This window comes from Aulonocara sp. 'chitande type north' Nkhata Bay, linkage group LG1 (genome assembly GCF_057382095.1).
Source record: "Aulonocara sp. 'chitande type north' Nkhata Bay isolate Kocher_YH1m ecotype deep benthic linkage group LG1, A_spYH_male_GT1.1, whole genome shotgun sequence".
Classification (NCBI taxonomy): domain Eukaryota; kingdom Metazoa; phylum Chordata; class Actinopteri; order Cichliformes; family Cichlidae; genus Aulonocara; species Aulonocara sp. 'chitande type north' Nkhata Bay.
The window spans coordinates 40,030,797-40,057,237 of NC_141344.1; the positions used below are offsets into that span (position 1 = coordinate 40,030,797).

Genomic DNA, 26,441 nt, shown 5'->3' on the forward strand with positions numbered 1-26,441 from the left:
TCTGTGACCCAGCCTCAAATAGAAGACGGATAATCAGCTGATCGCCAACAGCTGTGAGAGCCAAGGGCGGGAGCCAGCTGTGAGCTCCGCCCAGGCAGAGAGATAGGGGGAGAAAGAGAAAAAAAACACAAGTGTAGCCTTGTGAGGCCGGCTGGGCAGGCACGGGGACCATGACATTTTCAGCCTTGACAATTTGTGGCCGGTGGGCCGTTTTAGAAGGCTGTACCAAACGCCAAGGCGATCAGCATCACGAAGAGACTGAAATTCGATAAACACCTGAAACACAAGAAAGAAAATGTATTCTGAACATTTTACCTTCACATTGTAAATGTTAGAAAACAAGTGCTAAGCACACGTGGAAAGAGTGAACTAAGTACAGCTTTATTGTGGAGTTCACTGGATTCAAGAGTCAGAAATCCTGGCTCAATGATGCACTGGAGCCATGCTCAACATGACCCCTGCACTAATGCTGTAATGTGATAAATACTAGTGCGCATGAGCATATGAAGAATTGCTCAGCGAGCAGCTTATCGGCAGTCTCTCTTTACTATCGCTATAGTTTTGCAGTTGTGCTTTCCTCAAGATAAGTAGCATCCAAATCTAGACACATTATCTCTTTTGAAGGATGGATTTATGAAGGTTGGTGCACGTCCTTTAGTTTGGTGTGCAAGCGGTTAATCTGTCAATTTTTCTGTATGGTTAAGATTACACTTACACAAGCACATATCTCACACAGCCTTTCACAGACTTCTAACACATGCACTTGTTGGCATTTATGAGTGTGTTTATACCTTGTTGAGAAGAGGCAGGTAGTTTCTTACACAATCCATTTTTTTCAAAGCTTCTCTGAGATGCCGGGACTCGCCTGGCGAGATGTTCCTGATGTAGATTAATCGTGCTCCATTGTCAGTCACTTGCTGCTTCGAGAAAACCGGGTTAACGTGAAAAAACAACAACCCCACAAACAGTATGACATTCCAAACATTCTTATACTACAGCTCCAAGATCAAGGCCATAAGTTTGCACTTATATTCACACAGCAGGTATGCACCCTGGCAGCTATCTTCATTTTCCAAACAATTTATAATTGCAGCTCTCGCTGTTTTTGATAACACTGGTTGAAAAAGTATTTAAACTAATGTACACACAGTGCCGTGGAAAACGCATTTGGCTCGTTCCCAATTTCCTAATTTTTTGCACAAGTTTCAAATCGTTAAACAAATGTTTAAAAAAAATACAAAATGCATTTTTAAATGAGGATTTCATTTATTCCAGGAAAAGAGTTCTCCAAACCTTTCCTAGCCCTGTGTGAATATCTGAAAAAACGGGTATGTCCCCATTTTTCAAGGTGTTTTGACTTGGATGTGAGTGCTTCCAGTTATGACTTTATACTCTGACCAATAAATCTAAAGGTATTCGAGTGCAGTCTTTGTTTCTGAGATATGTGCGTTACTTACATAGCATAGCCGTTTCATCAGAGACTTATAAAACTCAAGCTGAAAGAAAAAAAACAGTTCAAAATCATTACATCACTTCGGATTCGGTTCGATTTATTTCAGCTTAAAGGTATTTTTTTCTACAAAAAGAAATATTTTTTACATTTATAATCACACTTTAAATAAACAAGCAGAAACAAATATTTTCAAATAATTGTAATAACATCTGTCACAACAGTAGATTGCATTATCTACACACAGTGCTTACCGGCGTCATTAAAATGTTGCCCTTCTCAACCTGCAGTCGAAGTTTAGAACCACTGAGAATAAAATCGTGATTTTCTGATGCTAGCACGATGTTTTTAGCTGCCACTGCTGTCGGCATGAGGGCAAAAGCCTGAAGGAAAAACAAACAACCAAACACTGATTTTTACTGAATAACCATGAAGACAGGCACTCACAAAATATGTATTAACTAACTAAATGTTAGTTAGGTCGTCTTAGAAAAGAGATTTAGAGCGCCATTAAAATGAAGGTCATAACCCAGCCCAATGCAAACTGGTGCTTACCATGCGTGCCTGTGGTATAACGTAGATCGTGTCGTCGTAATACTCAAATCGGTGTCGAGTGAGCAGACCGGCGATGTCCTCCTCTGCGTAACAGCCATCGTGATACTCTGGCAGGTTGCTTATTAACAGCACCTTGTAATCAAGCGAAACAAGCTGTGCAAACGAAAAGAATTTCAGGATCAGTTCACAATTGCAATGGAAGAAATTCCAGACAGAAATCTGAAAAATGCAAACATTAACTTATAAACCTCACTTTGAGCACTGTCTACAACTATGAACACAATCAGGTACCTATTACAAAATGTTTCTGATGCTAATTTTCCTTTACTTCTTTTTTTCTTTCTTTGTTTCACGTAGTGCAGCTCTACCTTGACTCACTGACAAAAAAGGCAGTAAGAGTCAGCTATGAAAGTACTTTTCATTTAAGGTGGATCCATAAACAGTGATAACTGATTCCCAAAAGGCAATGTGTAAACAGCACTATTGCACATGTCAAACTTGGGAAGGAAAAACCTTTTTAAGCACTCAAAACCACCATGTCCTGGTTGACTGTGCATATAATTTGAACATGTTAAACTAGCTTTTCAATAAAGGAGTTTTAGTATGTGTTAGTACATGAGATAATTGTTTTATTACAATACTAAATTGGTAACCAAGAATGGTGCAATTCTATTGGTGTCTATACTGACTACAAAATCTCTGGTATTGCGACATCCCTAGTGAATTTTTAACATTTTTCTACATTTACACCTACTTGAGCCTCCGTAGCCTTGGCTGTATTTTTAGGTGCCACCGCAGCTTCCTTACAAACACACACACAACGAACATACATTAGTTTGTATTACTACCAAAACTGTTAAGTTACTACATTCACACTAAGAATCATACATGAGCACTTGTCATGAGCTTACAAGTATTTACAGACAAGTTGGAGTCTTCCATGCAAACCACAAGCAACTGTGGCAACTTGCAAGCAACCAGTGCGATTCCAAGGATGTTTTCAGTGCAATGTGTATATATAGATTTAAAAAATGCATAATGCAACACAGCAAAATAAAAACAAAGTACAGTGTGTATGCTTTCATAGCATTAGACTTGAGCGGAAGCTTCCTGACATGGGGATGACTATATAAAAGCTCAGTATAATCCAAAGTAACTATGAATTTGAGGGGTGCGAGACTGTAGAAGAAATGTAAGGATAACCAACTGACTTTAAACCGCATAATGAATGCAGGACTACAACCGTGAACGGACAGTATATTTATAGAGAATTGTAGCTACGGTGCATAAATATCTATCTTAGATTGCAGAAGCAAACCAGGAGACAAACAGGAGAGGAACTTTCTCTCGATTCACAAGTAGGTCAATGAACTCATCCATCTATAACAGTGACAGGGGCGGATCTAGAAGGGTGGCATGGGGTGGCAAGTGCCACCCTAAAATGATCCCTTGCCACCCCAAGTGCCACCCCAGTTTTGCATATGACAGTGTTGTTTATTAAAATAAGACAGCATTAACAGTTTGAACGTAGTTACAGTCAACAGTGAATATAAATGCTAAAACTGAAAATATTGCATAGTGTTCCCCCCTCCACCATTAACAAATGGTTCAGCCCATAGCAGGACCGGCTTTTTTCTTGTTTTCAGTAGCAAGCGATGCTTATGATTGTGCCAGAGCACATTCTGAACAACACCATGGGAATTTCGCTTTTTACACAGGTGGGTGGATGTTACACTCTGGAAATGGAAGGAAGGTGAGTGTTATTAACCCTCTGTGGTCCACGGACACGCTGCACCTCCAAATCACATGACTGATGTAAGCTGACACAGCAACAAGCTGCAGCCACGCTGAGTTTCTATTTCAGCCCACATTGAAAATTCGGACTTCAAAGTTTTTAAATTTTAATTACAGGCCAGTAAATCCAGAGTTATGATAATATATATAAGCCACGCTTTGTTCTAAATACTGTCGTCACGTTTTTGTGTGTGTGTGTTTTAAGCGTTTTGTAAGGACAGCACGAAAACAGTAAAGAAAGAAAAAAAGCCACCACCTTCCTAAATGTACCATGTCGACCAATTAAAAAAACAGTCAACGCGTGGGATTTGATTGTTTAGGAAGAGGGAAACGTTTTAGGAGTGACGGTAACGGCAGCGAGACAGAGCAAGCAAGTGAGAGAGAGAGTTTTTAGATGTGGGACATTTGTGACGTTTAGTGTGGAGTGTTTACTTAGTGTGTTGTCTTGTGTAGTTCTGTTGTGTAGTCGTTTTGTTTTGTGTGTCAGTGAGGGCACTAATGAATGTCACAAAGGCACATTTGCAATGTAAACACTGTCACTAAGTAGAAAACCAGCGGAGTGATACAGCTGCTGTTATCAGGCCTGCAGGTTTGTCCCTGTGCTGTTCTGTCTTTTGGTGGACAAACTTTTTTTTTACTGGCACACATAGTTTGTGGGGCATCTTAGTGCGACACCTAATTGTTCTCTCATTTTAGTTGTAGTAATATTTTTAAATTCTTATACAAAATGAAAAAAAAAAAAAAACGGCAGGTGTATCGGCTGCATTTTTAGATAAATAGTTGTATATGTTTACAAAATGTACAATTTATATTTGCATTTCAAGTTATAAAAATATACTGTGGTGTTTTTTTTTTACAGTAAAAACATACTACTAGGATTTTAAGTTCTTTGTGTGGTTTCAGATCAGTAATACTAATGCAGTATGTCAGTGAAAAAAACAACTAAATTCAGTTGAGCTGAAAAGAATGACACCAAACAAGGCAAGGGGAACAAAATAAAATGAAACAATCTGAGGGTGAAATACAAACGTAAACTCAAAAGGAGTCAAAAATGGCCGATTGTATTTCAGACCTCAGTGGGTTCATCCAACAAATCATGAAAAATTAGGTTTAAATTGTTGTTCATGACAGTGCAGATTTCTGACATTTTGTGTCATTTAAGCTGTAACAATGTGATTGTTTTCTAACAGTGTGTCTGGATTTTATACTTGTTGGGCTACATATTTATTTATTATACAGGCTATACAGAAACTCACATGTTTTATGTAACTAAAGTGTGTAATTATGTGGGCTACAGACAATAATTAAGTTCTAGACTATATTTATATGAAAAACGTGTATACTTACTGCATTTGAATTATTCTAACCATATGTAACCACCTGCATATGTGTTTGAAAAATAAAAAGGCTTCGATTTTGCCACCCTATTTGATTTCTTTGCCACCCTAAGAAAATTTCTCTAGATCCGCCCCTGAACAGTGAACAAATTTCAGTGTACATACCTGTAATTTTGACCTAAACAAAACAACTGACTTAGTTTTTCAAAATGTTTTCTCCATAGCAGAAATCACATCACTGTGACAGAGACTACTTACAGTCCCTTGTAGCCTCACCATGGTCGGAGGGGAAGATTTGCCAGCCTGTGGAAACACAGGGAAGAAAATTATGAACAAACCAAATGCAGATTTCATCATGACAACTTGACTCAAACTATCTGCTTGTATAAATCTGTGTTGAAAGATTTAATCTTGGTTGTGTGGCATCAACAATCACGTCATCTGTCACTGATCACATTATAAATTGTCCAAAACTGTGCATTCATGAAAAAAGGCATAATATGAAGTCACCTCTGTCTTCTCTGTGCTAGGCGTCCCTTTAGTTGTTTCTGGAGATGCAGAACGTGAGGACGATGATGATGATGTTGATGGGGACGACTTCATCTTGACTAGCTCAGCCAGCAGGGCAGGAGCCAAAGTTTTGACGACAGTCTCCAGGTCAGACTGGTTTGATAAGGACTGGAGAGCTAAAAGACCACAGGTGCAAAAGAGATTCACACTTTGGTGGGTGCCAAGTCTCGAAAATCATCTACCGTTTCTGAAAGTTTTATAATAGTAGAAAAAACTATGCTGACATTTCTGGTGGCACTGGTCTTTATTTATCCTTTACATTAGTAAAGTTAAGGTTGTGAGGGGGGAGGAGAACTTTGATCTTAGAAAAACTAATGAGTACATACAAAAAAATAAAACATGAAGCAATTTTCAAACCTGATGTTTCCAGCAGTTTCTTTGCCAAGATCTTTGAGCTGCTTGACTTCTTTCGCCTCGGAGATGACCTCTCAGTCGACGATCGCCTCTCCCAGCTTTTCCTCGGTGATGAACGTTTCTCATCTCTTCTTCTCAGTGAGGATCGTCTCTCGCGGCACCTTGAGCGTGATCGATATCGTGAAGAGGAAGGACGGTCATACCACGAGGAGTCAGAATGAGACCGGGACCTGAAAAAAGTATGGATCAAAGAACTTAATAACTCAGAAACATCTCAAAGCACACACCCAGCATGGATACAAAAGGTAAATGCTGTCCACCAATTAAGTTTTTTCAAGTTGATATTTTTATATATATGTTATATTTCACCCTTTAACAATCCACTGGAGAGCTAAATCTTCTTGATTGATCCTAGTTCTCAAAATGTTTGTTGGACAGACCTGCGATTGCGTCTGGACCTGTACAGAGATCGTGATTGGCTTCTGTGTCTCTCCCTTCGGCGGCTGCGTAATTGAGAACAGGAATGACTGTTCCTCCTATTCTGCAAGTCACGGAGAATACACAGTGCTGGTCCTGCTGGATCTCAGCTCTGCTTTTGACACTGTAGATCACAGTATCATGATAAACAGACTCGAGAACTTGTTTGGGATTACTGGTGTTGTTTTAAAATGGTTTATATCATATCTGTCTGAGAGATCTTTTACTGTTTGCATGAATCATGTCACATCAGAATCAACAGTTTTGCCGTGTGGGGTACCTCAGGGATCTGTCCTGGGTCCAATTCTCTTTTTACTTTATGTATTTCCCCTAGGCCAGATTATTAAGCGCTATAAATATATCTCCTATCATCTCTATGCTGACGACATCCAACTATACTGTTCCTTCAAAATGTCTGAGTTTTATAAATTGTCTAATTTAAGTAATTGTCTGACAGAAATCAACAAATGGTTATATGACAATTTTCTCCAACTAAACTCTGATAAAACAGAAACTCTAATTATTGCTCCAGACCATATGGTCCCAGAAATTAGACAGCATATCAGCTTCTTAGACCCTTACGTAAAATCAAGCCTTAGAAATCTCGGTGTCTTATTTGACAGCTCGATGTCGCTCGAGCAGCATTCTAAGCAGCTGGTCCGAAACTGTTTTTATCATTTACGGAATATTTCTAAACTCAGACTAATGGTATCAAAGCTTGAACTTGAGATGATTATTCATGCTTTTATTTCTTCTCGTTTAGACTATTGTAATGGCCTTTTTACTTGTTTTAACAAATCAGCCTTAAATCGTCTTCAGACTGTGCAGAATGCTGCAGCACGTCTCTTAACAGGCACCAAGAGAAGATCGCATATCACTCCAGTCTTGGCCTCCCTTCACTGGTTGCCTGTAAATTTTAGGTTTCAGTTTAAAATTTTAGTTCTAACCTTTAGGGCCCTGCATGGTCAGGCTCCTCAATATTTATCTGACCTGCTGAAATCACATACATCTTCTCGGGCTTTAAGGTCATTAGATCAGAGACTGTTGGTGGTACCACGCACTCGTTTTAAAACTCGTGGTGATCGGGCCTTTCAGACTGTGGCACCACGGTTGTGGAATTCTCTCCCACTGTCTCTTCGCTGCACGGACTCCATTGATTGTTTTAAGAAACAGCTGAAGACATTTTTATTTAGAAAAGCATTTGATTAATTTCTTCTTATGCTGTTTTTATAGTTTTATTGTTTTACATTGTTTTATTTACTGTTATATTGTTTTATATTCCCATTTTCTGTGTTGTAAAGCACTTTGTGATTTTTATCTGTGAAAAGCGCTATATAAATAAATTTTACTTACTTACGGTGGCGACGTGGGCTGCCGGAGCGGGAATGGCTGCTTCGCCTGTCCCTGCTACGCTCCGAGTCACGATGAGTGCGGGGTCTGCGAGAGCGGGAAAGCCTTCTTCGCCTGTCGCTGCTTTGCTCCGAGTCACGATGACTGCGGGGGCTGCAGGAACGGGAACGACTCTCATGTCTGGTTTTCTTCTGGGAAGTCTCAGCAGACGTTGCGGGAGAGGGCTTGGCACCTGACGCACTAACAAGTGCATTAAAAAGAAAAGCACAGTTAAATGAAAGAAAATGAAAGGCTCCAATGCTGGCATGTTTTTTTATTCGCCAAATGACTTCAAATGAAGATATTTACCCTCGCGGTGATGCTATTTCACCGTTCCACTCTGGGTATCTGTGGAAAAACACAGGTACATTTTTGTCAGATGTTGCCAGGTAGAATGTCCTTAAAAATATATTATTGTTCATTAATTCAAAAACTTAGAAATGTATTCAGCCTTTTAACAATAAATCATTAAGGTGCTTTACAGGAACGCAACAAATATGACAAAGAAAAATGAAAAAATACAAATGAACAGTTCTTAGGAAGCTATCCTAGCATTACAACCCCGACATCATTTCGGCACAACCATGGTTGCGCTGCCCCAAAGATATCGGTTCATAATCACGAAGTACAGAGAAGAAAGACTGACTGCTTTCGCAGAAGTTTGCAGTTCTCGATGTGAAGGCTGGTATTCTGGTGGGAGACCCAATCCTAGTGGTCACAACAAAAAACAAACATTTAGACCAGATTCATTATTATCAGGAGCAATGTTTGTCATTGACATCACTTGCTGATAAAAAGGTCACTAAACTTTGCAGTGGCCTTAAAAAAAATCTTAAAATATTAACAGTTAGTCCTTCACTGAACGGAGAAGCATTATAACATTAGCCAGGAGCCTGGATTGCACTTAGAAACCTTCATGGGCCAAAAACAAAACAGGAACAAATAAGCATGACACATTATACCTCTCCTGGGATACAATTTTAAAGATGAAATTATTTAGTATATATGGAAAACACAAGTCAAACATCTGACTACAAACAACCAAAACAAAAGGGTCATCTTAGGCTCTGGATTCTGGACTCTCAGGCTTAGGGGTGGGTTTTTATAATCGATTCATCGATTAAAATCGATTCTGGCTTGGATAACGTAAAATCGATTCATTAAAATCCTGAATCGATTTTTTAATATAAATTTATTTTGCCCAAAATGCCAGAATCTCAGGTGACATCTCACAAAATTTCAAGAACCACCAAACAGTTAAGACAGTAAATGAGAGCAGGAACACGGCTTCTGCACATAGACTTAAACACACAGCGCGACCCGCGGATCAGAATCAGTGAGATGTCGCCTTTCTCACGGTCGGGGCTGAAAGCCGACAGCTCGCTGATTCTGATCTGTCGGCGGGTCCGCGCTGTGTGTTCACGCCCTTTATGAGCCGATTCTAAAGCTGTTAGTTTGATCTCTCTCCAAACAATATTGACCGAACCAGCAGCAAAAGAAGATCCAAACGCTTCACATAAACATCATCATGAATTCACTCTGACTTTTACTGTTTTGCTTCCACCGCGATGCACAGCTCTCTCTCCCTCTCTCTGTACTTCAAGAACAGTTTCCCTTTCTTCATTATTCGCTTGCTTGTTATGCACAAGTCTACCGCTGTTTACAGGCTGTCGGCCGCTGTTTTTTTCCCTTTTACATTCTTCCGAAAAGAAAACCTCATTTCTGCTGTTCAATACTGAACAAATTAAAACTTTTTAAAATTATTCAAAATGTAAAACGCTTAACCGTGTCTCTAATAAAACCGCTGTAACGTCAGAGGTGATGTTCATATGTTGATTAATGGTTTTCTTTCATTTTTGATGTACTGCAGAACATTTTTATAAAATCCCAGGCCAGGAAAATCACCTTCATGTTTTTCTGTGTTTTATCTTCAGCTACTTTGACACAAAAGCATCTGCTGTGACGCTTACACCTGTGATAAAGTCTTGCGTGTGTCAGCTTCCTTTTGATTGATACAAAAATATGTAAATGTACTGATCTGAATTATAATATTTCTGACTGTCAAAATTTCCCAGATTTAAATCGAATCGAATTAAATCGAATCGTGGATCGAATCGATTCGGGACCTTGTGAATCGGAATTGAATCGATTCTAGAAATCAGTGACGATACCCAGCCCTACTCAGGCTCTTCTTATGGCATCAAAATTTCCCAAGGTTCCAAGAAGGTCGTCTCAGGAGAGGCCAAGTTTGGATTAGGACAAAATGCACCACCTATGTTGATCACAGTTAGAGTAGCGACAGGAAGATGATGTTGAAATAGGCCAGAAGAGGAAGGCGCTGTTTCTTTGACGAGGAGCCCAAATGTGAAATTTGGTGCAGCAAAGGAAGGCACATCCATAAAGAGAGATTCAACAATCAGTCAAATTAAAGCTGGTGCTTGTGTAGCTCATGACTGGGCGCTGCGCCCAGGGTGCTTATGTTTGTGGTAGTAAAAGTCTTGTGACACCGAAACACTAACTTAAAGTATGAGCAAAGAAAATTAGTATAACACAAAAACAAGGTGCCTACTGATATAAAATAAAGGACCAAACACACTATTGTTCACTCGTTAAGCTGAAAGAAAGATGCTTTAATCACAGCAGTCACACATGTGTCCACTGTACCATCTGGGAACTCTTCTTGTTTACACTCGTAATAACACAAACACTAAATCCTGCTTCTTTTGTGCTGTTGTGTAGCAGTGTGTACACCTGAGACTGTCACCTGTCTGTCTGTCCTGCACTCTCTCTGTTTCTTTCTCTCTGATTGTGGAATAAAAGTATGAACGTGTGTTTATAAGTTACACTTGTGTCTGAATCCTGCAGCTTATCGCACATTTCATTTCCATGTGTGACAACTGCAAGTGTCCAGAGTGAGGACAGACTCACATCATCTGTGAGGCTTTGCACCCCTGATGATCCACCAGGACAAACTCAGCAGTGTGTGAGGAAGAGGAGGAGGAAGAGCCAGCAGCAGCTGACAGATGGAGAGAATAGACAGACTGTTCCCTGTTTGTGAAGGACTGCTAGGAAAGTTTAACATAACTGTCTGTGCTGAATCAGTCTTATTAGGTAATGTTCAAATAATGTTATCATCCCAGTGTTTTCAGTGTGAGAGAAAGTACTCAGGGCCTTCAAGTTACACACTATGAAAGGCAGCAACAAGTTCAATGTTCAGAAACCTAAGTATGTATCAGCAGTTTGTCAGCCTCGCTGGCGTCAAGAATCATTAGTATGATGCTAAAGCTTTAGTAGAAGTTGCACATCAGTTGGTGTCCCCGCCCCTTATCCCCCTTAAAATCCTAACTTGAAGATGCAGAATTTGCTTCCTAGTAATATGGATGTCATTCATGAAGGTAATACCCAAGCAAATAGCAATTTTATTATGATCTGTGCTGCAGTTGTAAGACCGGGCACTCGAATCTTTCCTAAAACCCTCTCCCCACTCCCTACTGACATTGTCGTGATGTTACTGCTTTCTCACTGCAGTCATGCAATTTATTCTATAAAAAGCTCTTACGGTGTGTTCACACCGAACGCGATAGACGCGAACAGAGCGTCAGGTTTACATGTAAAGTCAATGGAAAAGCGCGATGACCCGCGATTGCGGCTCCCGCGAAAATTCGGAAGCAGATTTGAACTCCAGCGTCAAATCGTGCCGCGACAACCAATCAGGAGCCTGGTGACGTGGCTGTGACCTAGGTCAAAGGGGCAGATCCAGCCAAACCCCTTCATTCTTCAATGGAAGGAAGGCTAATCAACGCCGTAGCAAACAACCTGGAGCTGTACGACACCAGCTGCTTTCTGGACCGAGACAGGAATATAAAGGACCGAGCTTGGAGGAAGATATGTGAAGGGCAACCTGGTTCATTCATTTCTCTTAAGTTTTCTCTTAAGTTTTCGCTGACCCGGGGAAGCCGCACAAAAGCTAGCAAGCCACCGCTATTTTCCCACTGACGTACAAATACCGTTCTGCTTTCATGCATGTTGTCATATAGGAATATATTTTCTTTATTAATAAGCAGCACACAGTGGTCCCGCTGTCACTGCTTCGCTTTTCCGCTGATTTTCTTTTTCTTTTCTTTTTTTTGCACCGTACAGCATTGCATTCTGCAGCCTGATTGACAAATCTGCTCCGTGTCGTGTCTCCTGCGCTTACCAAATTTATCATGTTTGGTTTTGATAACCATCACGTCCAATAGAAAAAACAGCACAAAAACACCCATAACTATGAGCCTCATTCGGAAATAGACACCTGCACCGCGAGGGGAAAGGGCGCACGAAAGTGGCGGGCAGATGAAGACAAAACGCGGCATAATAATACTTTTACGTTTTGCAATCTACAAAGGTTTGCACTTTGAGAATCAATTGTGAGAACTGTGACCAATGTTCATGTGTGTGGGGAAAACAGTGTATAAAGTGCGTGGCCAGGGGCTAGTTATTCTGAGAACCCCTGCTGCAATAAAGGAGGGACCACTGTATATACTTTCTCTGATTATATTCAACCTGTTAGCATTTAATACTGTATTGATAGAGCCAACTGGTTCTGCAGCAGAGCATCCCCTGTTGCTTCTCCTGGCTCCCCAGTCCCTGAGCTCCTGCTGCTGCACCCACAGGTATGTACAGCAAGCACTGATACCTTTTTAGTCGGTGGGATTGCCTTGTGATCACCTTTACTAAATATCTACAACCAATCTGATTATATCCTGTTTTTGTTTTTTTTCACTGTTGAAATTAAAATCTAGTAGCAGTCTTCTCATTTCTTTGTGTTTTGTGCTGTTTTAGAGGCCCACAGAGGAGGACGGCTCCGAGGCAGATGAGGGACGGGTCCCAGGACGGTCCATCGGCGGTGGAGCTGGCCATCCTGGAGTCCCTGAAGAGACCACACCAGTCTCCAATGGAGCATTTCCTCCTCAGCCTTGTTCCAGCTCTGGAGAGCAGCTGGTCCTTTTTATTCCTGTCTCTCTGTAAATACTTATATTTTATATATTTATGTTTAATGTTTTTCTGTTTGAGAATTTTAATATTATTTCAAATAAATTTTTATAATGACTAATGTCTCAGTTCTACTACACAGCAAATGTTGGCACACGACTTGACACATGTAGAATTTATTTCATATTATACTAATGACAAAATATACTAATACAGTGGGATGCAAAAGTTTGGGCAACCTTGTTAATAGACATTATTTTCCTGTATAAATCGTTGGTTGTTACAATAAAAAATGTCAGTTAAATATCATACAGGAGACTCACACAGTGATATTTGAGAAGTGAAAAGAAGTTTACTGGATTTACAGAAAGTGTGCAATAATTGTTTAAACAAAATCAAGCAGGTGCATAAATTTGGGCACCACAAAAAAGAAATGCAATAAATATTTAGTGTATATCAAAGTGTGTGTCTCCTATATGATATATGGGGTGCCTTTGTCTGGACGTGCTTCCCATCCAGAGCTGCACAGCACAGAGGGAAGTTCCAGCGCTCCTGGAATCCCTCTGTGATGGACCGCCAGTCTCCAGGTGAAGGCACAGCCATGAAGTCGTCCACTAGAAAGTCCCAGATGGCCGTCGCTATTTTCGACGTCGCAAACATTTTCTTAATATGACAGCAGTATGTGTGATGGCTGTGGAAGCATGCACTCGAGACAACCGCAAATCAAAGAAAACGCGCCTTTATTTACAAAATGACGCTGCGCTGTAGGTGCTGTAGGTGTAGTCACTCACACGTGAACCCGTGCACGATTCCCCACAGATAAACAGGGCCAGTGTGGCCCAGTGGCAACGTTATCCTGAGCTGCTTTATAGTGCAAACAAATCCGGTCTAGACATTTTCCTGCACCCACCTGACTTCATTGCTCCACAGCATGATTGGATCATGTGACTGCAACGCATCCATCAGCAGCATGAGGTCACACGTGATTCTAATCTATAGCTGCCCCCACCCAAAACAGTAATAACACTACTGTGTTGCTGAATGTGTGGATCCCATGGTTACAAACGTGCACGAGGTGCTGTGTGTTTAATACCTGAACACTGTCTGTTTGCTAACACGTGACCTGAAATGTATCTCAAATGAAACTTTGAAGGCTCTGAAAATGACTTTTTTCTTTGTTTTAGGGTGAAAATGATCCTTTAACTCACGATAAGCTTTGTTAGATATATTAAGATTCTAAAGTTGGGTAATGTATTGAGTAACTCTGACCTTTGTGTTGGAATCACACACCTGCTCTCACTGTGAATCAAATGACAACAAAGTTTATTACCTATGGAAAATAAACTCTCTCCCTCCGTGTTGTAACATCCAGTGCACTTTACTGACAGCTGTTTACACAGAGATTAAATTACAGTTATAAAATTCTTTGTAATTCACATTTTACACATAACCCAGTTTCTCGTTTTGTGAAATATAACGCATGCTTCTGAATAAACTGGAAAGTTACGTGACAGGAGTAACACTGAGTTTGGCCTCTGCTGCTGAACTCATCTGCTTCAGGGTTTAACATCTGGACGTCTGCACACCTTTGTTGTAACAAGTGCTGAGTTACTCTTTTCTTCCTATTTTCCATCAGCTTCTGAAATACGTCCTCATCCTGATGCTTGGTTTGAACTTCAGCGTGCCATCTTAACCGTGCCTAAATGCACAGACCTGCGTCTCTGTGATCAGCTGATGAGATATTTGTGTTCGCGTGCAGGTGAACAGGTGTGTGTCACGGGAGACCCAGCGTTTTTAGTTCTTTGTGGTTTTTGTGTTATTGTACTTATGTGTGTGATTTATTCTATGGTTTCTAGTTTCGATCCCTTGCCCTTCATGTTTCTCTGTGTCCTCTCTGTTCTTAGAGTCCTCTGCCTTATGGTTTATGTCTCTGTGTTTCTTAGTTGCTGTCTCCACTGTGTCAAGTTCGCGTCTCTGTGTGATCCTTCCTGTTTTACTTTGTAGGTCCGTGTCTTATGTAAATGTGTCCTGCTTTGCTTGTCTCGTCAGTCCTGATTTCTCCCAGCTGTGCCCTCCTTCTGTGTCTCATTCCCCTCGTTACTTCCCAGTGTATTTAAACCCTGTGTTTCTCTGAGTCAGTGTCGTGTCGTCCCTCATGCTGTGTGTGAGTCTCCCCGTGTCTTCTGGTATGTGTTACAATTAGCTAGTGATGGCCAAATGAAGCTTTCCGAAGCACTGAAGCTTGTATTGAAAAACGGTTCATTACTCGAAGCTTTTCAACACAGTCCTCTCCGGTGACATCTGGTGGTGAAAATTTTGAAGAGCAGCTTGAATCTGCAAAATAAAACGGACTGCTCAATCATCGCTGCTCACTCAAGAGTGGAGTTCTCTCTGATATTGGGCCACCGTTCCGTTGCTTTGAACATGTAATTGGTTTTGTTTTCTCGATTGGGGGGCTGAAAAAAATGTAATGCGTATTTGCGTAATACATTTTGATCAATAAACTTTCCCTATTTAAACATGCACTATGGTGTGGCCTTTCTTTGCTCATAACTCCTTGATGTTGGTAAATACAATAAGTGAGCAATATATATAATATACATATGAGAATGCACAGCACATTATGGAGTATGCCCCTGCTGTGAAGTCCTGCCTCCATCTACTTGTCGTTTAATCACTGGACAGCTGGACAGGTTCATACAAAATATTAGATGAGGCCAATTGTCCTATACATATTTTTGACCTAGGGGTGGGATTGATTGTGAACTGGAAAGGGAAAATGCTTAGGGAGCTGAGTACGGCTGCATCGTCACTGATTTGTAGAATCATTTTTGATTCGATACAGGATCCGATTCAATTTGATTGGAATCTGGAAAGTTTTGCCTCAGTCAGAAATATTACAAGTCTGATCATTTAACAGTATATATCCATAATTTCGTATCTATTAAAAGAAAGCTGACACATGTGAGACTTAATTAGAGATGTAAACAGAGAGTTATGAAACCTGCAGCTGCAGAAGCCAGCGGAAAAAAAAAGAGGCAAACACAGCGCGGACCCGACGACGCACCAAAATCTGACTCTGACGCGTCGGGTCCGCGCTCTGTGTTTACGTTTGTATGCAGAATCCGTAAACCTGCTCCCAGTTACTGTTTTAGCTGCATGGTGTATAATTCACTTCCTTATATCCGTTTGAATCAGGTACCGAAGCAGTTACGTGCGTAATGAAGCTTCGGACGTCACTGGTCACGTGACTTTTGCCAAACGAAGCAAGCCTCGACACAGTGCTTCTGAACCAGTGTGTTGTTTTTTTCGACACACGCTCCGGAGCGTCAGCTTCAAGCGGGCCATCACTACAATTAGCTCTTCCCAGTTTAGTTTTGCATTGCTTTGGTATCACTGTTATCGTTTGTCACCTGTCAGCAATAAAGCTGCATTTTGAGTTCAGTCCTGTTTTCCTGTGAGTTTGTGTTTGGGTCCTATTTTCCAGAGGTGTGGACTCGAGTCACATGACTTGGACTCGAGTCAGACTCGAGTCATTAATTTTATGACTTTAGACTTGACTTGAAAAAATGTTCTAAGACTTGTGACTTGACTTGGACTTTTACACCAATGACTTGGGACTTGAATTGGACTTGAACCGGTTTACTTGAAAAGACTTGATATTTTACCCCAAATATAAAATTTAACATGCATATTATATAGAGATTGAAAATGTGACGTCATTCACGGGTAGAACCGCAAAGGATTCTGGGAACTCGTGGCAAGCGGTACTAGCGCATGCAGGCTTTCAATTGAAATCAGTCACACAGCGATAAAAAGAAACACAAAAATGTCAAGAAGCTGTTGTATTATTAACTGCAATAGCCGGTCGCATGACAGCCACGGGAAGCCAACGGGTAAAGAGATCGGTTGTTATCGGATTACGTCGTTGAAGAGAAATTGTTCGAGCCATGTTTCCAAAGTAACAAAGAGGATGGATGGTCTGGATTGCAGCCATTCAAAGATCAAATATAACGTCCCAGAACACTCCAGCTCACAGGTTAGTCTGCTCCAAGCATTTACACGAAGGTCAGTGTTTTTTAGTAGTTAATACGTCACTTTCATAACATAACTGGTGATATAGGTTACAAGCAAGTCTGGCGCTGAACAGAAATGGTCGCGCTATGCTCCTTTGTTTATTGTGCATAAATAGTGAATTGTCCTGACACAATATTGCGTTTCGCTTCTGTTATTATGGTACATTGACAAAAACATATACTTTTATTCACAGGATAAAACAGGTTTTTTGTATCACTAATTGCCCAGTACGATTACAGCATACAGTATTATTGTCACTGCTACATTTCTGTGATGCTACCAGAAATTATTTCCACTACTAATTAATTACCGTTGAGCTCAAAGGTCCTATTAATAAACGGTTAATGAATGTGTATTTATGAAGACAATTTGTGAGACTGGTAAACTTATGATACGTACGATGGTCTTTCGTTCTACACGGTGCATTTCAAGGTCCTGCACCCATCCGTCGGTAAACTGTACCTGGGCTTGTTGCAGTGACCTGAAGTTACTAAACTTCATGAGTGTATGCACTCACTCCAAGAACCGTATGATTATAAATATGCATATAAATATGCTACGATGAGATAGCTGACTTCATCTAACTAGCAAATGTTGTCCAGGCTACGTTGGTGATTCAGTTTTTTTTAATGTGTATGATATTTTTGTCATGCGATTTTAAAGCTGGTCCTACAACCGCATCCAAGAATAACATGCAGCTTATCTCAGAACTGTCGGTGAAAATTATTCTTGGAGCTAGGTTTAATTGAGCTGCATTTTAAAGAGGTGCAATTTCACAATTTGTGTATATTTTCTAAGTTCACTATTTTGTCATGTGTTGAGAAAAACACAGATTAAAAAATTACATGGTCTAATATTTACATTTAGCATAACTGCAACATTATTTTTTCGTTTTTTTTAAAGACTCGAAAGGACTTGAAATTCAAAGTTTCAGACTTGTGACTTGACTCGGACTTTTACACCAGTGACTTGAGACTCGACTCTGACTTGCCTGACATTACTTGAGACTTGACTTGAGACTTGAGGATAAAGACTTGAGACTTACTTGAGACTTGCAAAACAATGACTTGGTCCCACCTCTGCTATTTTCCTGCCTGCCACACACCGTTACATGACAGAGTGTACAGGAACACGGCTCGTTTATTCTGCATCTACTTCATTGCCACATTTTGTCAATATTTTCAGTTTGTTTGTTTTTTTCTTGCTTAAAAACGATGGACGTAATCTGTTACATGTGCTTTTTTATGTGATGATTACTGTTACTTGAATACTTGCATCATTGCATTGCGAGCATTGTTAAGCTAAAACCCTAAAAAAGTTCAAGCAGTGGCTGCAAAGGGACTTGTCTTTGAAAGGTAGGGTGTTACTTACTAAAGCTGAAGGGATATCCCGATGAACATATGCTGCTCTCTCCTTACACCTGGATAAGAAAATTAGTAAAGATATTGACCGTATGCTCTTTAATTTTATATGGAAAAACCGTACGCATTATATTAGAAAAACTGTTGTGATGAATAAGTACGAATCAGGTGGGCTTAACGTCTTAGACTTTTCTACTTTAAATAACACTTTCTAAATTAATTGGGCCAAACATTTTCTGATAAGTGATAACAGAGCTGTACGTTTTAATTTGTTTCCAAAACCCCGCAGTCAGGACATGCTATATTGTATTTAGATAGAAGCTAGCGAGCTAACTTCCTGCTAACTTCTAACTCCGTTAAATATCATAAATTCTGTTTTCATGGATGCCTGGATGTTAAACTCAATTGTTACACCTGGTAGAGCAGAACGCTGATCATTTTATTAAAGATGAAAGACTTTAGACAGTTTTTCAACTCTCAGTAATGCTGAGTGATCGTTTGATATATGGACCTGCAGCGGAGTTTAGGCCAGACAGGCTAGTGACGTCAGACTGAACAACCGGATAGCCAAACTGTTGTCTGTTCCACTTTTTGTTCACTTTTTCTTGCTGAGCCTGAGAGAGCACATGCCTGTAAGTAGTTGCTATCTGTTTTGTAAGCTTTCCCGCGATAGTTTTGTGTAGCAGTTTAGAGGTTTGTGTGGAAAACTTTCTTTTGTGAGGAAAAACGGCCGCGATGCTAACACGTTAGCCCGTCTATGGGATTTCCCATGTAATGTTAGCATTAAGCTAATCGCTAAATGCGTGGGCCTAATAACCAGTGAAAGGGTTTGGATAAGTTTGTGTTTATGTGTTATATACATTGTAGTGCATGGCTTAATGTTTGATGTTGTAAAGAAAATGCAATTTTATTTTTGTTTCTGTACCAGTTTTACAGTGCTTCAACAGTAAACATCTAAAACGTATCCGCTGACTCCTGGATGTTTATTGTGGACCTGTTAGCTATCTGCCAAGCTAGAAACCAGCTTCACACCCTAGTGAGGGCAGAATAGTTTAAATGCACTCACTGTATTGGTACACGGGTGTGGGGCGTGACTCATGGGTGTGTTAGGTGATAAATGTGGTTGCACTCACCTGTTCACGGCACCTGATGTTAATGAGCAGAAAGGTAGGGTGAGCATGAGGCAAAACCTTCTGTTGACTGCAGCTTGAGTGCAGCTTGAATCATTTTGATGCACTTTTTGACTTCAACTTGATGGTTTATGTATACTTATTCACTAAGTTATGCAATAGGCCAATGTTGAAATTTGGCATAGTAAATGGTGCAGTTATTTGTGCAGTCTGTGCATTTGTTTAATGGTTTGAGCCCGTGTGCCGATTTGTATAGTGGACACTTGTATGTGGAATAAAAGTAGCAAATAGTACAGAGGTGTATCTCATGTGTTTACTGTTGCGCGTCATCTGTGTCCTCATGTTTAGCCTGCCGCGGCCGTTGGTTGGAGGAGCCGCAATAGTTTGGAAAGGAAGGAAGCAGTAAGGTCAGTTTCCATTCTGGGTTTTCAGCATTAATAAAGAAACCTGCAACAAGGTGAGTAATGTTTGAGGTCCAAAAGAAATCAACACAGACATTTTTACAGTGCTTTTCTACTCTACCTGAACATTCAAAGCGCTCTATACAGGTTGCCTCATTCACACCTGTTCATAGAAGCCCTTTTTCTGTGCTTTCTATCTAACATTCACACACATTCATACTCTGATGAATGCATCAGAGAGTGACTTGGGGTTAATGTCTTGCCCAAGGACAGTTAGCATGCAGTCTGGAGCAGCCAGGGATCGACCCAAAAACCATCTGATTAGTAGATGACCTGCTCCACCTCCTGAGCCACAGCCGCCCCTTTTAGAGGTAAAGAATGATTTAGAAAGTAAGTACAGTAATTTTTTGAGGTGATTTGATTAAAAAAAAAATCATTTTTGCTTCTAATTACATAATTAAGGTGTAATTACATCTTCCAACAAATTGATACATAAACGTATCATTTATCTACTAAAAATACATAGGAGCTGGCGTCATGTTGTGGAAGCTGCCATCTTGCCCCACCATCATACACTGGCTGAGATGGGCATCGCTGCTGCGCCTTTTCATGTTTTATGTAAGTGGATTTATACATTACTTTGAATTTAAAGATGTCAAATAGCTCTTTCACACTACATTTGACCATTTCACATTTGTACATGTATATTTTGGTGATCTCTTTCTCAGTATGTTTTTCTTCTTATGGAAATAAGCTAAGATTAAACTGGTTAATGTTAGGCTCCAGTGTCCTAAAAAAATCACACCTTTCCCCTGATAAACAAATTGATTGGATTCTCACATTGTGTGGGAATTGATTATCAATTACAACTTCAATAAGCCACTTCAAAGAAAGTTTCACCTGCGTGGGCAGCAACAGAAAGTCCAGATGTGGAAACAGGTTTCCACATTAAAATATTGATATTTTAATCATTTTGGGTGAAATTGTAGTTTTTCATTAACAGGAACACAGTGGAAAGAAACTATCATTCAGATTGTCTACATTGGAAAGAACTACTCCCTCTTCCGCCTTTTATAGTCATGTGTGAAACACGGCTGTATAAATGTGTGGCAGCCTGTGGCGCGCGCACTCACAACAATGGCTGAGCGTAACTGGAGTCATGTGCGCACGTATTTTACATCCACAAACAGCCGAGACGTGGTTTGCGATACATGTGGCAAGAAAGTGAGGTGTTGTGGCAACACCACTAACCTCGTCAAACACCTCAGAGTAAATCATATCACAGAATATGACGAGCTTATGTTGAGGCGAACTGAAGAGGAGGAGAAGGACTGGTGCTGCTAGGGTGAGACAGACGTCTCTCACGGAGTCCTTTAGTGCTGCAGGCAGGCAAGGTGTTCACATAGTGCACAACTTCAGGTTTGTATTTCTATATGATGAACTCTGCATTATTACGTGATAAGAACAAGTAATCTGATGTCCTGTAATGATTATGACGCTATAATTTGAGATACAATAAAAGAGTAAAGTTTTTGTACAAAGTATCGGATCAGCATCATCGATACCACCCTGAATTTTACTTGGTATCGGATCGGAAAGGAAATCAGTGGTATCGCACATCACTAGTGATCAAACGTCAGGCCAAGCTGGAACTGATTCCTGTCTTCTGTGACTTCTACAACACTGTCCAATAGAGACACAAGAATGAAATGCAGCGTCATTAAAAACACTGACGATCTTTATTTAAAAATGTAATATATTTACATCTGAATAAACTTTTAGGCATTACGCTGACGGACGGATGGATGGACCATGAATGCTTCCTCATCCTTCTTGTCATGCACCATGGAAGTGTCTGAGGGGCTTTTCCACTTGGAATCGGGATACTGTGTCCACACTTCAGAGGTGGAGTTTCCAGCATCTCACCTGGGCCTCATCTGCAAACAATCAGCAGGAGGGCTTCTTAAACCAGCGCTGCCTGCTACTCCTCGCCAGTTTGTTCTGCCATCTCCAGTGGTAACTAGGCTTCCCCTCTGCTCCAGTTCTGGCATGCTGCTTCCCTGTGTTCCCCCTTGTTTTCCCTGTGTTTAGGTCTCCTCTGCCAACATACTCATCCTACCCTCAAACTCCCTTACCCGTCCAGCAACTTCTTCTCCCTCTGTTGCAGAATTCCCGTTGGATTGTTCCCATCAGGAGCCAGGTGTTCAGTCTCTCGATAGCTTTTCCTCTGGTTCCTGCTCTCTGCTGACACTCCTAGCTCGAGCCACGTTCTCCATTCCCTCTCTTTAAACAAAGTCTCATAAATAGTTTAACCCTGTGCATTGAATCTGCATTTGGGTCTAAGCTTTCTATGGAGGCAAGAAATCATCACAGTGACATCTATTCAATTTTTAATTCAATTTTAATAATAATAATAATGATGCATTTATAGCACTTTTCGGGACCCCTCAAAGCGCTTTACAATTTTATTTATAGAGCGCCAAATGACAGCAACAGTCACTTCAAGGCGCTTTATATTGTAAGGTATACTTACAAAGAAAGCCCCAACAATCATATGACCCCCTATGAGCAAGCACTTTGGCGACAGTGGGAAGGAAAAACTCCCTTTTAACAGGAAGAAACCTCCGGCAGAACCAGGCTCAGGGAGGGGCGGCCATCTGCTGCGACCGGTTGGGGAGGGGCAAGGAAAACAGGATAAAGACATGCTGTGGAAGAGAACCAGAGGTTAATAACAAGTACCATTCAGTGCAGAGAGGTCTATTAAACATAGTGGGTGAAGAAGAAGCACCCAGTGCATCATGGGAATCCCCCAGCAGCCTAATGCTGGGCATACACTGTGCGATTTTTGGCCCATTTTGAGCCGATTTTTCAGTCGTGCGACCGTTTTGGAGGTCGTCCCGAGTTTGGCCTTGATCGTGTGTCGTGCATCGTCTACATAACGAGGGTAACGGGGTAACGAGAAGCGATTAAAACCTCACGACCAGCTCCCGATTGATGATCGGGAGCTGGTCGTAAGAAATCGTAAGAAAATCAAACCTGTTTGAAATCCTGTGGGTCGTCCTGAGGGTGTCACCGCAGCGTCTCACACCGCGCACGCGCAAACGCAGAAATGAGAGCGAAGAGACGGAGTAGAACAGCGGTGCGGCGTGTGATCGGGACACAAGCGATGGAGGCACAAACTTCTCACCCCTGCGAGTCAATCGTACAGTTTGAGCAGGAGCTGAATAACGCGACTGAAAGAAATTGCACAGTGTTTGCCCAGCTTATTGAAGCATGGAGGATTCAGGGTCACCTGAGTAGGCCATCAGCCTACTAAAAGGATACTGAAGAAACCCGTCGAAATAGTGTTAGTCTTCATCACTGCTGCTGCTGGACTCATTTGAACACCTCTGAAATTTGCATGCCGGCAAGTATTCCTCTTCTTCCTCAAAGTCCTCTCGGGAACGCTTCCTCGAGCCTCCAGCTTCATGGTTGTCAAGCTCTTCGTGCGCATCTTCAAAAAGTCCATCACTGCTGCTCTCAGAGTGGTCGCACACAGTTGAGCTGGTCCCCGAATCAGAGTGTGCAAGCCTGGATTTTTTGCTATTACGACCTTCTTCGTCAACATCTTCCTCTCTGGACCTTTTCATGGATCCACCAGGCTGCGGTGCTTCTTCTGTTACCTGCTGATTGATGTCCTCATCGGCAATATTACCAACATGAGGACAGCCCTCGCTATCAGTGTCAGAGGCAGAGAAGAAGTCAGAGTCATCATCGCTCCATCTGATTCTTTTGTTTGGTTCCACATCTTCTTCATCCAGCTCTCTAGACCTCCTCCTGGAAACACCTGGCTGAGGGTCCTCTTCTGGGATGTACTGGTGAACATCCACACGGTCTTCAAATGCCTCCTCATTTTCAATGCCACCAACAACCACAGCATTACGATCCTGGTGCTGTTCATTGTTGTCAGCATTGGCATTATTGTCCCTCACATTAATATTTTGAGCGTTGACATTGTTGTCATCGTCATCGTCATCGCTACCGTAGAAGTCATCATATTGTCCCAGTGCTGAAGCTATTAGCTCATGCAGAAACCAACGAATATCACGGAGAGCGAGATACAGATTGTTCACGAAGCCTCCATTAACTGGTTCATTAGCAGGTTGCTGATCTCCATTTGCAAACCTTTGTGGGTTAACCTGTTGGCCTGCAAGATCATTAAATCTTTTAATTAACATCCACAACTATCTGCTGAAAATCAGTTTTTCATCAATTTCTAGACTGAGCACATGTGCTTACCGTTTTGGTTATTTTGTGGTCCGTCTCCACTTGCACTCATTTTGACTACAAGGAACACAAAACAACAATGATCAGTAAACCTCAACTAAGAATCTTCAGAGAATTTGCTTTTTTTGTGATGACTTTAGGCTGCGTCCGAACGTACACGCCTATGTTTGAAAACGCACGTTTTCCTTTTTCGTTTAAAAGAAATCCAGTCCACATGTGCAGTTTTGAAAAAACATCTCCTTCCACATCTAAACGCTAAAAACAAAGTGAAACGCTGTCAAGAACACGCCAAATCTTACAGCATACATAAATGTCATTTTTTTAAAATGACATTTATTCCAAACCGACGTCAGGATTTGGGTTGGGAGAGCGTCTGTGTTGAATGTAGAAGCCACGTCTGATGCCTCTGTGTTTCTAAATGGAGGCACAGTAACTGTGTGTATATGTAAGTGTGTCAAAACTGCAGATACTAAGATGAACAGACACAGTATGTTGTCTACAGCTGCCATTGTAGAAACTGATCTCATGTAAACACTAACGTGGCCACAGCGTCAACAGCGGCGCACACTTTTGACATTACCTGAGTAAATGTCCGTTTTCCTCGTCCACACCTAAACACAAAAACGTCGTTTTTAAAAATCTCACCTTTCAGTGACTCAATCTGCTGTTTAGGTGTGGAAGAAAGGCCCAAATGCAGAGACAAAGCTGCGCTTTCAGAAATGTGGACGCAGCCTCAGGTTCTCAGAAATTCTAATAGTTTGAGAACAAAACTTAAGTCTTCTCTATTTTCCTAAATGAACAAAATAGTCTCAGAAATAATCGTGTTAAAAAGAGCTTCTGTCACTCTGAGATATGATTAAGAACATTTTCTCATTTATGTACATTTGTTTTCCTGAATAATAGATCCACATCATCCTCTCTATGATGGAAAATATAGTCTAGTCTTGCACAATGTAAAGTACATAAATACTGTCCTGGCAGGCAGGAAAATCAGGCATTTATATATTTAAGTAAATGCTCTTAAGTTTATAAAGTGAAATTTGAGCTTACTTGAGTTCTTGGTAAATTACAGAGCAGTTAATCCTCAGGGAAACGTCGAAATGTCACTAAATAGTGGTCTGCTTTCATACGGTTGCAGTGTCTCTTCAGTTTTGTGTTCATATGCTGATGTTTTCATTCAAAACATGCTTAAATGCTGTGATGTCACTTTAGCAGCAAAGACTGTGGAATGTGCAGAGATTCTTTTTACATTTGCTCAGAGTTTGATATCTTTTAAATGGAGACAAAACAAAACAGACAGAAGTGAATCTAAAAGACTAAAGCAGTCAAAGTGTTATTATTTTTATTTATTCTGATAGTTCCTGTAAAGTTCTACTCTAAGAGATTCATCTCGGCCTTCATGCAGGATTAAAGCTCAATAATGAGGACACGCACACAAAATATAAAACATTTCTTTATGGTTGTTAGGCAAAGTTATCAAGCATATATCCACTAATATGCTCTCATTCTTGCTCTGCTCCCTAATTTTTCCCTGGAGGCATCGCTATGGCAACAAAACAACAAGCTGTTTCCAGAGCTTAATATTGAACATGTCTTTGTTATAAACTTTATTTGTACAAATGTGTGATGTTGATGTGCACAACGTGGGATTTAGACCTCGGAGGGTTAATCAACAAATCACGAAAAATTAGCTTTAAATTTGTGTTCATGACGGTGCAGATTTCTGACATTTTGTGTACTTTAAGCATTTAACAATTTGATTGTTTTCTAATAAAAACTGTGTGAAACTCAAGTTAGACCTGTGTTTGTAAATGAACCGCCCCATGTTGTGTAGCTTTCTGGATTTTATACTTGTTGGGCTACATATTTATTTACTATACAGTAGATAGAATCTAAACTCACATGTTTTGTGTAAGTAAAGTGTTTAATCATGTGGGCTACAGACAGTAATCAAGCTATGGACTATATTGATATGAGAAACGTGCACACTTACTGCATTTGAATCATTTTAACCATATGTAACCAGCTGCATGTCATGGTCCCGGGACTTCTACCTGGTTTTTTGTGTGTCTTGTATTGTTGTTGTTTGATGTCAGTTTTAGGGTCCCTCGGTTGTTCTGTTAAGATGTTGCTTATTTGATTTCCCCTCGTGACTTCACCCCCTGTGTGTCCCCTCTGTGTATCTGCCAGTCCCCATGCCTCGTTTCTCCTCCTCGTGTTTTATTCCATGTTTTCCCAGCCCGCTATGTCTGTGACCTCCATATTACTTTGTGCAGCTACGTATCATAAAGGTGCCTGTTATCCTG

The 26,441-nt window shown here is 40.8% G+C and overlaps 2 protein-coding genes across 3 annotated transcripts; both read right to left on the reverse strand.

Annotated features, from left to right (window-relative positions):
- Positions 1-5: 5 nt before the first annotated feature.
- LOC147339558 (uncharacterized) lies at positions 6-8,495 on the reverse strand. The gene is made up of 12 exons (XM_086311102.1): positions 8,488-8,495; positions 8,236-8,274; positions 7,891-8,127; positions 6,064-6,290; positions 5,647-5,822; positions 5,395-5,439; positions 2,760-2,807; positions 2,006-2,158; positions 1,705-1,833; positions 1,458-1,496; positions 792-917; positions 6-276 (listed from the first exon to the last, which is right to left on the reverse strand). The coding sequence occupies exons 1-12, from the start codon at positions 8,493-8,495 to the stop codon at positions 34-36; spliced, it is 1,470 nt and encodes a 489-aa protein (XP_086167228.1). The 3' UTR covers positions 6-33.
- Positions 8,496-22,154: 13,659 nt separating this feature from the next.
- Positions 22,155-25,926, reverse strand: LOC147339559 (uncharacterized). 2 transcript variants are annotated; one of them, XM_086295981.1, is made up of 3 exons: positions 25,186-25,926; positions 24,148-24,192; positions 22,157-24,055 (listed from the first exon to the last, which is right to left on the reverse strand). In XM_086295981.1, exons 2-3 carry the CDS (start codon positions 24,185-24,187, stop codon positions 23,217-23,219), a joined length of 879 nt encoding a protein of 292 aa, XP_086152107.1. In that variant the 5' UTR covers positions 24,188-24,192; positions 25,186-25,926; the 3' UTR covers positions 22,157-23,216. The 2 variants fall into 2 exon arrangements, with proteins under 2 accessions (XP_086152115.1, XP_086152107.1); XM_086295989.1 differs by lacking the exon at positions 25,186-25,926 and having other exon boundaries at positions 22,155-24,055; positions 24,148-24,187.
- Positions 25,927-26,441: the final 515 nt, after the last annotated feature.